Source organism: Nesoenas mayeri, assembly GCF_963082525.1.
Source record: "Nesoenas mayeri genome assembly, chromosome: 2".
Taxonomy (NCBI): Eukaryota; Metazoa; Chordata; class Aves; order Columbiformes; family Columbidae; genus Nesoenas; species Nesoenas mayeri.
The window spans coordinates 116,609,449-116,625,595 of NC_137543.1; the positions used below are offsets into that span (position 1 = coordinate 116,609,449).

Sequence of the window (16,147 nt, forward strand, 5' to 3'; positions counted from 1 at the left end):
TCTTATATTAAAATTCACTCTTGCTGAACTCAAGAATGCCATTTGGGACATTGTTGAAAGACTGCACTTATTCACAGTTAGAGATTGATATAAGGTGAGGCAATGCACAGCCAAAGTACCACCAGCAATAGATTTTCCAGTTCTGTAAGATAAAGACTCTGCTTTTAAGTGGAAGCAGAGTAAAAGAAAAATATACTAAAGAAAGGAGGTAAAAGGGAGAAGAGAGTGAGAAAGCAGAGGCTGTACTCTTAAGTGATCATTGTTAAGTTAAGCTTCCATTGGAATCAGTAACAGTTTTCTTGAGAAAGAAATGCTGCCATGGGATGTTTATGATGTGCTGATGGCTTCTGATTATTCTGACATGATGGGTTTTTATTATGTGGAGACATCGTAGTATGAATAGTATTATGTAGATGACAAAGCTAGGTGTGCAGTGACTTTCCACAAATGATTTTGCAGATAAAATTATTTGATTAGTATTAAAAATATGAAGGATTCAGAATCCCTTACAGAAATTAGGAACTGACATAGTGAATGGGACCCAATAGGTTATCTTAAACATTGTTCTGGATTCTTTGTTTCAGAAGAGGAAGAAAAGAGTGTTATGGAATAACTTGACTTGCAAGAAGTCTTTTTCTTTATCCCAGAGGGTTATTGGTTCTTCCGAATAAAGAGAATTTAATAGAATTAATTTTATTTGTTGTAATATAACTGTATATTTCATAATCTTGCTATTCAGAGTCTGTAGGAGTGATGAGTTTTGATGCACAGACATTCATGCATAAAGCACTCATTATGAAACACCTCTAACATAACACAACCTTTTCATTTTTTAGTGACTACATTTAATTTGAACTGATCATTTGGAGCTGAAAGATTTTGTATTAAATTATACTTGTATTAAATTGTCTGCAGTAGAAGGGAAGGTGCAGGGAAATAGGATCTGTAAGCATAACTTTGTCATGAGGTGAGGTTTCCTATGAAATGACTTTTGCAAGTATCAAATAAGAAACCACACTAAGACAGTATGCATGGAATAAAACATGGACAGAGCAGTAGTTTAAGAAGAAATCAGAAACATTAGAAACATTTGCATATGAGTTCTTCTTTCCTCTCCTTCCTGTAGGAAGACCGAGTGGTGAACCATTTGGCGGCAAAGATAATTGAAAACGTTTGCACTACTCTCTCTTGCCATGCACAAGGATTTATTACAGGAGAAGCTGGACCTATATTGTGGTACCTTTTCACACATTCTACAGTAGATTCTTTGAAGATAACTGCTGTTTCGGTAAGGAATTTCCTTTTGTGATACATAAGTGTTTTGCGGTTTATTTTGAAAAGCATACTGAATTGAAATGGAAAGGTTTTGAGTATGGTTTTTTAATGTATGTGTATTTATATTTCAGATCACATAAACAGAGATTTAGAGATTTTCTGAAATTGAAAAGTGCATGTATTATAGTCCAGTGCTTATGAAAAGTCCTCAAGCTTCATCATTTTCTTATATATTTTCTTATGCTCGTGATCATGACTTATGTTTGAAAAGTTTAATCTTTCAAAGAATCAATTAAATTCTTGCAAAACTGAAATTTATTTTTTGTATGATGTTTTACGTGAGAAGTGTTTATTCTTTTTATCGCAGACTTACTTGGAAGACATATTGAAATCATCATGTTACTTTCTATAACATTTTAAGGGCTAGTCTTTGCCTTGAATTTGTAAGTTAATATGGGACAAGTTGATCAGCTAATAAGAAAAACAGAGCTATGACTCACAAGCAAAAAGGTTTGTGAGAGAAAATACTTAGCAGTGCTGTGAGTTTAAACAAGTCTCTTCTTGACAAAACAAAAGCCTTACCTCCCAATACAGGTAGTATTTAGAAGGGAGCAATAAGTCGACTTATTTTAAATGAAATGTGATAACTGGATGCTTATATCCTGAGTAGAGCTCAGGCTCACGAATGAGTTTCCTGTTGGCTTCCCAGATGGAAAATGGTGATGTTGCTGCTGCAACAGTTTGTGCTTTGACATATCTAGCATTGAGGTAATAAAAGAGAGAGAATTATAAATATATCTGAAGTGTAGCTGAATAAATAAATGGTAGAATAAATGTATAATTTTAAAAAATACATGCGTTTATTAAATACTTACCTCAGTGTATATTTGTGGTAGAGTCTTGCCTGGGAAATAAACTGCCCAAATGCTGGGAAATGTGTTGATCTTTTCGAACAGTAAACTTATTTAGTAAGACACATGTTACAGAAACCTCTGTACCATGGCACCTGAAATTCTTTGTAAAAATTTAGTCTTAGAAGTAGAGGATTTTCAGTCTTAAAAATGTAAAATATATGTGTAAACTTTATACAGAGCATTTATAGCTTAAGCCTGCTCGTGAGTCTGGCTGGTAGGCTGCATTTTCAGAAAGGCTCTTTTTGAGACTTTACACATTTGATCTGTGAATTTTATGCTCACAAAGTGACTATATATATGGTAAAAGACTGGAAATTAGAGTTATGATCTCCTTCACTTATTGAGTATTTAAACAAGTCTGTTCAATCCTCCCTCCTACCATTATTTTTGCCATAAGGGATATTTTGTGTCTTGTGCTTTCAGTTCTTGTCAGTCATTAGATTGGACAGTTGTTATTTGTTTTCTACTAGATCATAGCTCCTTATTTTTATCTCCTTCAACTTGTCCTGGTGTTTTCCTCCTGTTTCCCTGCTATCCACTCAGAGAACTTAGCTTCAGTGTTTACTATTCTCTTGACTCCTGTGCCAAGTTTCCAGAGCCGCTCCACTTGCAGGGACCAGTTGGACAGTTACACCTGAGCAGCGTATCCCAGAGCAACAGTCTGTCTGAGCTACATTCAGACATGGAGCGAAGAGAGATCACCATAGAAAATGTCAGTTGTTTTGGGTTTTTTTTTTCACCCTCTTGAAAAGTTAGTTTCTTCTTGGACAATATAGTATGCTTCAGGTAGGCAAGAGCTTTATTTCTGCTCAGTAAGATATAGAAGTTACAGTTCTTATTCTCAAGAATGCATTTGTCATCAGTGCAGACCCACTACAGATTTTTGCAGCAGTGGGCTCAGAGGTCAGTACCCTCAGTGCCATATGGTTTGCACCCTTTGCCCTTAGATGAGGTTTCTAGTGACTAGGAGAGGATGGATGTTTGTCCCTCTCTGTCCTCAGCTACTTTTGAGATCTCAGATAATTTGATCCTCCCAAAGCTGTAAGGCTGATGTGAACCACTGAGAAATCTTTTCTTTGTCATAGTATTTATGCTATGGGTAACTGCCCTCTCTTTAACGCTACTGGAGTTGCCTTTTTTTCCATAGCATCTGATAAGAAAAGTTTCACACATCTGGAAAGTAGGAAAAAACGTTAAAGAGGAAGCTAAAACCTGAAGAGCTTGTTGTAGCCTGGTTTACTCCCCCCCATTTTTTTTTCCTTTTTGTGTCCATTGACAGCTACCGCTACTTACTAGCAATGAGGCTTTTTTAATTGCTCAGTTCAGTTGAACAGTGCTGGCATTTGTGTGGTTTCTTCCAAGAGAGGAGATTGAAAGTATGGTAGATTTTGAGTTTGTCAATTCCTTCATCTCTTGTCACTACAGCTGTGATAGAGCAACCTGATCTCTGTGGGCTTCTTGCTTAACCAGATATGATAAATGGAGTGCCATGCATAGTAAGTCACCATATTTAAACTGTAGTTCAAACTGAATCATGTGGCGCTTCTAGGCTGGCACTCATAAGACTTGCAATCATTGTTTTAGCCAAGCTCTTACCTACTGACTTCTTTTTCTTCCCTTTATAATGCAAATTCAAGACTTAGTTGTCAAAGTTTATCAGTCCTCAAGAGCTATTCTAGAAGCCTTCTCATAGATCACATGTGTTAGGACAAAGCAATGTGTTTTAGGAGATCATGATATCTGCAATTACCAGGATTTCCTAGAGAAACTCAGCTGATTTGTGGGACATTGTTTCAATGGCAGTTGTCAATCTAAATAAGAAAGATGCCTTTTTATCATTCTGTTAACTTTTCTCTGTCAAAGTTCCTTAGCAGTACACTCTTTAGTGTCAAAACCAGCATTTTAAAGAGATTACCAAGTTGTGTGCCTCTGCTGAGGCAAAAATTTCAACATCTTGTGCAAATCTGTCGTATAAATTTACATATGGACAACATAAGCAAAAAAACCCCCAAACTGTTCACAACATTTTTTTTTCCTATGGAGGAGGTAGACTCACTGAAGATTGTACCTTTCCCTGGGGTCGTTACTGAGGTTGTAGTCATGCTCAAGGGAGGCTTGCTCCAGACTAACATACTGGAGAGCTTTGAGTGAAAGCAGCAGTGAGGCAGCCTGTAAGAGTAACTTCTGCAAGAGGACTCTTCTACATCCTTGGGCTAACTCCTTTGTTTCTTGTCTTTCCGGTTTTCATGGAAATTATTGCTATCCATATAGTCCATTCCATCTCCGTCTCCCAGACAAATCGTTTCACACAAGTGTGCTTGGCTCTCAATGTGTTCCTGTATTTTCCCTTCCGCTGTTTTTGGGATTGTGTCCTTTATTGAAAGTCTGAGGTTTAATACTTTTATACTGCATATGAAGTGAAGTGGACAAGGAAGCTTCTAAAGTAGGATATACTAAATTGGTACTCTAATCCTTTTGTTGCTTTGTAGGGGAACAATAAAGTAACAAGAGGGTGAACTTACTTGTTGGATTTATTACTCAATACTCAATTTATTACTCAAAAGAAAAATCATTGTTATTTATTAATACTACTGGGTTATTCGGGTATATAATCTTAACTTTAGAAAAAAATAACCAGTCAATATTGAAATCTAGCATAGGTAGGTCTTTAGTCCAATGAAGTTCATAGAGACTTCAGTAACATACTGATTTTAAAAATAAAATACTAATGTATTCTCCAGCTATATTGTACTGTGCAATTTCTGCGTTTGTTAAATTGTTGTGGTAGATATGTTGGCATTTTTATTCTGCATGGCCACGTAAAATTGAGATGATCAGTGTCCTATTGTGTTTTATTATGCAGTCATACCTGCCTTGTTTTAATGTATCCTGAAGAATTTATTCTTGACTGACATCCATATTCATATGTAAAAATAAGTTTATATTAAGAAATACATGTGTTGTATCTTTTACCTAAATCTAGCAGGCTGTCTGCAAAGTAGTAAGGCACTGTGGAATTTTTCTTATGATTATTTCAATCAATAATAAAAATATATCAAGAAGATTCTCTGTCTTCAGTCTCCGGAGTCAAGAAATGACACTTTACCTTGTCCTGCCTGTCAGAGGTGGCAAACGGGGACTGTGTCTCAGTATTTTTGCTCACTTTGGAATCCAACATGCCTCAGGTAAATATCACAGATTTTGCCTGTAGGAAAGCTATATCTTTTTATCATTTTGCTAGACTCAGAGAAGAAATCATTCTATAAGATGTCAAAGTGACATTCTGACAAGCTCAGCAGCAAGAAGAATATTTTTTTTCCAGTATACTGCAAGTTTTTAATTAAAAAAAAAAAAAATTAAAATTTATCTTTAAGAGATGGCTTTTTCTGCTGGAGGAGGAATAATTACAGAACATAAGCCATTTAAGTGGGAAGGAATTTGGAAAAGCTCAACACCATCTTTTGGGGGTTTGTTTTTATTTTGTAATGTCTTAAATAATTGGTGCTGAATAGTTTGATTCAGAGGCTTAGGTATTGAAGTTTCATTAACGTATTCATTCTCAAACCTGAGAGAATCATGGAGTATGTCCTGAAAGGGTGAAAGTTGTCCAGCCACCATATGGCATATAAGACCAAAAAGCAATGGATAGGGCATAGATGATGAAGCTGGATTGGACCAATAAGGATCTCGGTGCCAGGGCTGCAGCTGCTGGGAGAAAAGGTGCTGGTTAAGGCTGTGCAGAGAGCAAGGACACAGAAGCCCATTCCAGGAGAGGCTCTGCCAATGCTCTACTCTCTCTGTGACCATTGCCTGTTCCAACATGGCTGCTGAGAGCCCATGGTGTGAGCTCTACTTGTTCCTCTTCTCAGCACTTGTTTCCAGTTCCTGCTCCCACCACCTTTTGATCTGTCTCAATCTGTTCTCTCCAGATACCAGATCTAATGGACTGATTAAAGATGCTTTGTCTTCTGTCCCCCATGAAACTCTGTCTTCTTTTCTGCTGATGTGTTTGTTACACTCATATAGCAGAGTTCTCTGTGACATACAACCTAATGGGACTTTAAAGCTTTTACTTTTGACTGTTGGTGAGCTGGAGCTTTCCAAAGCTACAATATAATCCTAGAAGACAGCCATGCCTTTCCTACCAGGTTTGTCTGGAGGTCTTGTGCTGGCCTCTGGCTATGGTCACCCTTGTTTGACAAGGTCTGTAGCAGAGAGCTAAGACATTGCCAAGCCTGCATACACCACGTTAGCAAACCCAGTTAGCTCCATGTTGCTGTGACACAGTCTGTCTCTAGGTTGCCGCAGTGCACTGGTGATGTGACCCTCGAGGATGTGTTTAGTGAAGGCGCAGACCTCCTGCACTCTCATTTTGAGAACTCGGAGTAGAGGTGAAGGGCTGCATGGTATCCTTAGGGAAATGGAGCATGCTGCCCTGAGAAACTGAGATGGAGTGTCTGTGTTTTAAAAGAGGGGGGAAGAAAAAAAGAGAAGAAAAAGGCTGCAATCTATATAGTTCCTAGACCAGAAAGGGCAAGGAAGAAAAGGAACAGAATAGATGAATGGCATCAATAAAATGTCTATTTTAAAATAGTAATTTATTAATTTATTGTCTTTTATGCCTCCCCCACTCCTTTCTTTTTTTTTCTTTTTTTTCTAAGTGTCTTTTGAGTAATGTTTCTAAGGGCACTGGTGAACTGCACAGTTTCTGAGGTTCCTATATGGAAAGCCATTATCTGATTAGAGTATTCTGTGGCTGTAATGGGTGTAATTGATTGTAGTTTCTCTTAAATGAGACCTCACTATTGAATGCGCACCAAGTAAGCAACAATTTCTAAATATAGCTGGTCTGAAGAAAGAAATGGTAATATTGCCTACTTTTCAGAGAAGAAAGTCGCCTTCCAAGTTTTTCCCTAAAACTCATTCAGATTTGCATGTGAATCCAATAATTGACATAACCTGTTTTCCTATACTAACACTACATTCAAGCCAAAGAAAATGAAATTTTAAATGTCTAAAGAATCTTATTTTCTTTATCTGGAGAGAACAAAAGTGATTACAGTATCTTGAAGGCTGCATTTCCAGAGGTATCAAAAGAAAAAGCTGTGTTGACTGGGAGATAAAGCCATCCTAGAGATCATTTGGTAATGCTTATTATGAAATAGCTAAGTTAGTATATGCTGAACAGATTTGTGCTCACTTCACTAGAGTACAGTCAGTATCTGCATCTTTTGTTAGAATTGTTTTAATCACTGATATTTGTAAATCAACCATTTGAAGAATAATTTGCATCTTTACCATACTAAACAATGTTCCTTAACAAGTATCGAGATCTAAAGTTATAGTATCGAGATCTGAAGATACACTTCAGATAGTGAAATACTACATATCAGATTATGGTCCATGAGCAGAGCAAGAGAAAAAAGATGCCCACTTTTATGGGTGACTAGAATTTCTGTGGTGTGCGCCATCTCTGCATTTTCTGCTGCCTGTGCTCCTTCCTAGTATGGTGTTATCTGATACTACCTACATTCTGTGCTGATAGAAGACTCAAGCATGGACTATGCCATCCCATCATTATTATTCTCTAGAGGGAAAGAGTGATGTAACTCTGTTTGATGTTGATGTGGGTGTACCAAATATTTAAGTTTCAGCTGCCTGGAGCATACAGCAATAACTTTAGATGAATTCCAAGTCTCTAAAAATAAGTAGCCTTTTCCCCTAATATTTGTCTGTATTTGTCTGTATGAATTATCTGTGTTCCTAAACTGTTGGAAAAGTCACCACCTATTTTTAGTCTCCATTATTTTTCTTGAGATAATAATCCCATTAAATAACAATTGTTTTTTTTCACTTTTGTAGGCTTTATGCAGAATTACTCGTTACTCACCCAATGCTTTCCAGAGTGTCATTGAAAAAGTGGGTTTAACAGCTGTACTAAATTCCTTGGCAAGTGGAATATGCAAAATTCAGCAGTACATACTCACCATGTTTTCAGCAATGTTGTCATGTGGGATTCATCTGCAGAGGCTGATTCAAGAAAAGGTTTGAGTTCAGATTAATATTCACTGGCATGGAATTTTACTAATGGAAAGTTAAAGTTGGCTCTGGTAATGTTTTTTTTGTTTTCAAAATGTTCAATTCAGTGACACTTAGGTATCTGAATAGCAGGAAATGAGGAATGTGTTTACTTTATGTTTTTATTTGCTTAAAATCTAAATAGCAAGATGTATAGCTTTTCTTCCTCTCTCACAGATCTCCAGGAGGTATTACTAATGGGTATATAAATTGCTACTGCAGCTAGAATTCAAGCAATTCAGAAAACTCTGGTCTGACCATAACTGTTAATGACCCTAAGGAAAAACAATAAGGAATGCATGAGGATAACTATTTGACACAGCTCTCTTAGGCTTTTAAAGGAGAAAATAATGAGTGTCCTGACTGAATCTAAAGCTATACTTTATGCTTTCATTAAAGGACATTAGGCCAATTTGTAAGTGAAATGTCTCACAGGAATTACCATTTTGATAACTCAGGGTTTTCTTTTTAGTGTCACCAAATAAAACTACTGCTTCTGATTTATGTCTAATATAATTTTTGGAAGAGATGATTAAAAACTTTGTATTTTGATCACCAAATTATTCCATGTTTAGAGAAATAGTGTTTATTTTCTTGGCAATAAGTCTACACAATTCATAAACAAAAGTAATCCCCCTCTGCTTTGAAAGGATAAAAATCACAAAGAAAATAGGAACTCTAGCTTATGTTTTCATGAGATACTCCATTGTAATGTATGTGGCAACCTGGAAGTCATCTTGATTATAACAATCTATTAAGCTTTAGTTGAGAGAGATTAATTTGGCTTCTATACACATTGTTTTAATCTACTGTTTTCCACCCATCTCTTCTTGCAGCTTGAAATCATACATTCTCTTCTTAAAAGTAATTTCTGTGCTTTGTCAGAAGTACCAATGCGTTTTTGTAAATGCGTTGGCTGGCTGTAACCTCTCCACAAATTCCACTACAACAGCACTAACATGTGGCAAATTGTCCCATAATGTTACAGTTTCTAAGAGTGTGCATTACTGTGAACTGGTGGTATAGTCAGAGAAGTATGTTCAAAAAATGCTAACTTGAAAATTCAGTGAAAGAATGTGATGTGTAACAAGCATATGGCTACAGCATGACGTTTTCTGTTAAGAATTTCTTGTTTATATAGCACTTACATCGCTAAAAGGATTCCCTTTCCGATACTGCAGTTCTTATCAACTGTTTTAATCAAATTTTTCATATTATAAAAATAATCAACTCTGAAATTCTCCACCTAGTTATAGGAACAAAGGAATTATTTTGCTGACATGCAGTACAGAAATAGCTGGAACTTTGTGGGTTTAGAGTTGCTGGTTAATCATTAATGAATTGTCATAGGTGTTTTGTGAGCAAATGTTGCAGTTTTGCAGATTAGAAAATTGAAATATAGAGAAATATAGATATCCTTTTAATAGCATATGTCACACTAATGGTAGAAATGGGAATAGTACCTAAAGCTGTAACTGAAGAAACATTGTGTTTTAAAAACTGGTAAAGAGGGTCTAGTTCTACCACGTGTGCCCTCACTTGGTAACTGTATCTGCCTTACAGTTCAGATAAATCTGTATCTCATAGAATGTCTGTTTTGCTCAAATTAGATTGTAAGATTTTGGAAACAGAAATTAGATTTCTGTTTTTCTTGAACAGGATCTAAGCATATAATCCTGCTCCTGAACTGAAATGCCAGGTGCTATCACATTACATGGAGTAATAATATTTTATTGCTGAAAACTGTATTTAATAATCTGTGCACTTTTCAATATTCCATGAACATCACATACAAGTCCACCTTAATGAGAGAAGGGAAAAGAAAAGTGGATTGTATTGGCCTGGAAATTATTTTGCCTTCTGTAGAATTCTTCTGTATTATAGCTTCAGAGGCAGAAGGACCTCAGCGCTATATAGAAGGTAGTGACACAGTTGTGACTATCTTTTTAATACAGCTGTAAACCAACATATTAAAAGATACTTAAAGTAATAAATTCAAAATGGAGATTATTTAGCTTTGTGTATGTTATTTGGAAACTCCCTTAGCATGTAAGACTTAAGGCTGCCCTTGTTTTCTACTCCTTTCAAGAACAGCAATAAAACAAGTTACAAAATAAAAGCCAGAAGGCAAAGGAGAAATGCAATTCTCTGTTCATCTATGCTAGTATAAATCTTCTGAGAACTACAGTAGCTAAAGGTACTGGGTTTTGTCCTTCTCTGATACAGGGCCTTTCTATTTCAGCTTTTTGTCTTAGAAACAAACAAACAAAAAGCTAATTACTTTCAACTTGGTGTCAAGATTCACCTTTGAATGAGTGAAAACAAGGCATGTAACTTTCTGAATGGAGTTAGTTTTTTCCAGAGGTCCGATAATGGGGTTGGGCTTTTTCAAATTTGTTTGTTTGTCTCAAGTACTAATAAGTAAAATTATTCATATAGTTAAAGCAATACATTGTCACAACTGTGTTGTTTCCTTGCTTCCCTGCACCATTGGCCATAGTCTCTTTTGATCTGTCATATCCAACAATGGCACTGAAAAAAAATATTATAAATGTTGCCCTAATTTTTCAGTTGCTTTTTGCAATTCTTTGACTTTTACCTGAATGTGGATGAGTAGCTACCTCTGATATTGATGGTTTTGTCAATATCAATATGACCTAAGAGAAAGATATGTCTTTAACAAAATCTTTGTAACTCGACTTATAATATTATGGAGGCATTCGCAATGCATAGAAAGGGAATCTGAATATACGTAACAATACAACAAATAATTGCTATCACAGCTTCAGTTATTGTACAGTGAAACAGTGGTTTAACTCTTTTCCCCTTCTGTAGCCAATTCAAAATCATCATTGCTTTTTCCGGTTTGTTTTGAACTTGCTTTGCAGTATTACTAAGAGTACCCAACATAAAATCAAGATCTTGTTGCAGTTGACAGTGCACTCACTTGCCATGAAGAGTGTCCTTACCCTGCAGGGTTGCCATGGATACATCAAACAGTTGCAGGGGAGGGAAGAACAATATAACAGTGAAACTATTAATAATTAACGTATTAGATGGTATTTTAGCAATTTTTGGCTTTTCTGATGTATTGAATTCTACAGATCAGCAAAGATGTGCTTCAGATTTTGTTTGGATAAATTGTTGCTGTTTTGCAGTCCTCAGAGTAGCAAGAAAAGCAAATTCCAAAATGTCACATGAATTTCTTAAGACTGATTATTAGAACATTCACAGACAGATCTGATGTAGCTGATTTTAATTGACAATGTTGGCTTAACCCATGGTAACCCCCACGTGTAACACTGAAGTATTCTTGCTTTCCAGAGTGTGAGGGCTAAAAATAGTCAGATGCGCTTTGGGTTGTAGTTGCATGTGTCTTTGTCATGGTGTCCCTGTGCTTGGTCTATCAAGTCCATTTATGTTAGCAGGCAGTATTGCATTATATATACTCTGTCAGTAAGTCTGAGGCTTTACGGGGTTTCTTAACGTAAAAATTTTTTTGGTTGTTTTGAGTAATATCATTAAAAAAGCCCCGAACCCTCACAAAACCCCACTTTGTTAAAATTTAAACCTTTTATTTTAGTTGAATGTAATTTAAGAACTTCACTGCTGCAGGTTCATACCAGAGTAGCTACAAGTCATGCTCCACAAGCTGTTGAAAGTGTTTAAAGCAGTTAATTTTACACAACTTAGGCTTATTAACCACAAGATTGAGGAGCTCTGCTGTTTCTGAAGTAAATTACAGAAATAAAACCAAACAGTTCGAGAATAATGAATAACGGTTTGTTTTTCTGGGATTTCTGTAGTTCCTGTCTATGATGACTGCTTTTGAAGACAGGGTTAAAATGGTATCAAAGTAAAATCTGATAGTTTCTTGGCCAGCTTTTACACTTTTCTTTTTCCAGTCTCTGTATAGAGGCATAGTTAATTGTGGCAAAGACTGTCTCTAATAAATTACATTTAGTGTTGATTTTCAGTTTTATGACAGTGCAGCTGCCTTTCCATTATTCTGTCAGCAAAAGAGGGTATTTCAATAATACTTGATATGTTAAATGTGTGTCAACACAGCAGGGTTTTAAACTTTGTACACAACAAGCAGGCACACGCTACGCACCTCTGTAATCTGTAGCATCGCTCCCTTGAGAATCCAGCTCAAATGTTTGAAAGTAGTTTCTGCTGATTAGGCCATTTGTGCTCGGTCTAATTCTTGGATAGACCCAATCGACTCAGTTTGCAAATTCTGGATCAGTTTTTTAATTCTGACCTTTTTTTTTTGAGAGAGAAATATCTGAAGTAAGGGTTTGTGTTTTCAGAACAAGCCGTACTGATCAATAGCTGATCCAAAAATATCATTGCTGCTGCCAGCAAGGTCATCTTTGGTCTTCGCAGAAGAAAAGTACAGATGACACACAGAGAAGTAGGAGATATTTTTATCTCTCAGAGCTAGAGGATACTCCATGTGGGTTTTTTGGGTTTTTTCTCCTTTAGTTCTTCAGGATTTACAACATATCATTGGACAGAGCATAAATGATCGTCATCTTACGCTTTTTACAACTCATAATACATAATTCTAGTAATCGTAATATGAGAGCTCTGTTTTTCTTCCACTGATTCTCAGCTTTATTCCCTTGGACGCTGAGGCAGTACTCGTGAATCTCACATCTTTTCATGTCAGGCCACATTCCAGAAACTAGAGACGAAATCCTTTCAACATATAAGGCAAAACAAAGAGGAAGAGAGAAAAAAAAAAATAGCTGTGTTTTCAGAATCAAGTCAGCTAACCGTTGTTAAAATTTTGAAGGGAAATGTTTTGTGGTTATTCTTTATTTTTCACTATCCTTGTTAAACTTCTTCAATTATTCTTTCATTTGGATTTACAGTAAGGAAGGAATTAGCCAGGATCTTATAAATTGATTTTGTCATAGGAATGGAGAATGGTCAGTGGATTAGGAAAGTCGTGACTCCTTACTGCTTGCAGTTTACCCTTTTTTTTCCTTTCTTTCCAAGTCCTAATTTGGGTCATTCTCTGAAAAGATGTTCTTCACTTCATAAACCCAAAATAAAATTAGTTCAGATGATAAGTACAGAGAAGGTTGAAATGGTTTTACCTTCTATTTGGAGCATCTGTTGTATAATTTATGGTCTGATTTAGACATAGTTGTATTCAACAAGGTAGTGGTTTTAAACTTTCTGTATATAAGGGAATTAATAGGTAAACATTTAATCATATTTGTACTGCAATATTTATGTATTTTGAAAATTCTTCAGTCTTCTTTTAAAATAATGTAATAAAATACTTTTATCCTTAAGGCAAGACATTTTAAAATACAACTTCCATCATATTTTGTAGTTAATTTTATAGCATTTTGGACATAATACGTTAGATACTGTGTACTTCTTGCAGCTCTTGAGAAGATGTTCAAAGCAGCTTTGCATTGGGCCAGTCTGTCTTGGATAGAATTTATTTAGTAGTGTTTTATAGATTTTATTTTCCCTATGAGTGAAGTGAAAAGCACCTTACTAATGCAGAATGCACGTGAAAATGAGCAAATTTTAAACATACACAATCTTAGAATACAGTGCAGGTAACCTTTTTCTATAAAATAATATTAATATGTTTGTGTTTCTTTCCACCAAGGATTTTGTGACTACAATTACTCGTTTACTTGAAAGTCCTTCAAATTTCATTCGAGCAAAAGCCTTTCTGCTCCTGCTACAGGTTTTCATTAATAACAGGGAGATGTTGCTACTCAGTTGTCAAGCAAGGTAAGGTGCTAATGGAAAATAATTAGAGACATAATGTTTGTTTTCAAAGTCATACTTGAAATACTTAAAAATGTGTGATATTTTTGAGACAATGTTTTAGGATTTAACTGTTTTCTGCTTAATATGAATCCTTTTGTTCATGAGAATATCAAGAAAAGAGTGTACTCTTTTGCCTGGGGTTGTCAAGTGATGATTTGTGTGAAAGTTCACTGATGGCCATATCAAGCAATACAGACACTTAGAGAATTTTTTTTTTAACATCAAACCTGGCTTCATAGACAGTGGGTTATTCCTCATCATATTTAACTTATTTATAGTAACAACTACATATTTTTTCATGTGTTGTTGAGTGCAAGACAAATGTGTGCGTTATATGAACTAAATAAATGTATTTCCATAGTTTCGCCCATTAGACAGAACACTGAGATTCTTCAGGGAGTAAGTGATGAACTGTTCTACATATGACTGAGGAATTTGTCAAAGGATAATAGAGATACTGATGCTTTCCTGCCTACATATAGATCTGTACAATTTTCTCGAGACAATGTTTAGTTGAACAGTACTATCAGAGAAAAAATAGCCATGCATATTTTTAGAAAATCTTGATGTGAAAGGCAATTTTGTGATGGGAAGGACAACATGAAAAGAGAGAGCTCATGAGTTTACATAAACTTTGTTTTTTTCCTCTTTCAGAATAAATGAACATACTTTGTATGCTTCTCAAATGTAACTAATGAATTGAATGTGCTTTTAAAAAATGAACTCCTTCTTCCACTGCCCTCCAGAATAAAACCACTCATATTTATGTCTGTTCAGCCTATTTTAAGTAAAACTTAAACAGATGTAAATATATTTCCATATAGAATCAGATGATTGTTAAATCATGGAAGCATTTTCTTAAAGAAAGAAATCCATACAGACTTCTGGCATGTTTTTGTATAAAGTTAAACAGCTTTTGCATAAAAATTATTTGGTTGCCTGGAAAGCCTAGAGGACTTTATACCATTTTGATGTAAAGCATTCAATTTTTGGCATTAAAAAAAATTTGTTTTAAAGAAATTTCTCTTTGAAGCATAATGGCATAATGTCAGATTTTTAAGTAGTTCTCTTCTACCAGGCAAATCAAAATTCTTTGTAATTTAATACAATTTCCAGAGATTGCAAGAAAAATAAGGGATGTCCCCATAGTCTCTGGGAAGTGCAGCTGAATATGGGCTATTGCAGAGGTGAAAAGTAGTTACTGAATGAGTCTTTTGATTTATCTCTGTGTTTGCCTCTGGAGCACAGTTCAGGAAGGATAAGGTGAGTTGTATTAATAGTATTCCATAACAATCATACCTTGTTTAGAAGCCTAAACCTACAAAATGCATTCTTGGATGGTTCTTATTTCATTGAGTAAATCGGCATTTTGATGGAAATACACACCTCCCAGATAAAATTTTGTGTTAGTGAGTTTTGTTGTGTACGCTTGCGGAAATTTCAATAAGCTATTTTCATACTTCTATAAAAGAATATAAATTATAAGAAGGGTATCTAAAAAAAAAGGTAATACTGAAGTGCATTCTTAAAATCCACAGTGTGGATTTCATACACCAGTGACTGATGGGTCTTTGCACAGGACCCCCAGGGAGTTTGAATATGAAACAAAGATGTCAATACTATGCCCCTAAAGGGAAACCTCGCCCTTCTGTCTATTCAAATGAACATTTTAAAATATTGCCTGGAGCATTCTGTTATAGGTGTATTATTAAAGCAATCTCTTGTAAGTTAGCCAGTGGTTAATAAATCAATTACCATAGTTTACCATGAGAGATGTCATTCTACAGAATGACGTAGCTACACAGCACTTATTATTATTATTATTCCTGCTTTTGGAATTCTTGCATGATGAAAATTACTGTCTTTAGACTTTTGCTCATATTGTGCACATTGGTCATATATTTCAAAACAAAGTGGATTTTAAAATTAATCTCTGCCTAAGCCTGCAGAGAGATTCAGTCCTTGTGTTTGCATCATATATACGTTTAAACAAGTAAGGCTGCGCTTACAGTAGCTTAAGGGTTTCTTTGTCCTTTTTCCTTCACATAGTCATTTGTGTTATTTTAAAAATTGAT

General features: G+C 35.5%; 1 protein-coding gene across 1 annotated transcript in view; it reads left to right on the plus strand.

Moving 5' to 3' along the window:
• Positions 1-16,147, plus strand: part of ULK4 (unc-51 like kinase 4) — a gene marked incomplete at both ends in the record, with an annotated part of 236,773 nt that overhangs the window by 58,000 nt on the left and 162,626 nt on the right. The window contains 3 exons of the mRNA XM_080338597.1: positions 1,127-1,288; positions 8,052-8,234; positions 13,906-14,033. Coding sequence (XP_080194723.1) covers positions 1,127-1,288; positions 8,052-8,234; positions 13,906-14,033 — 473 coding nt within the window. The remainder of the gene's footprint in view (positions 1-1,126; positions 1,289-8,051; positions 8,235-13,905; positions 14,034-16,147) is intronic.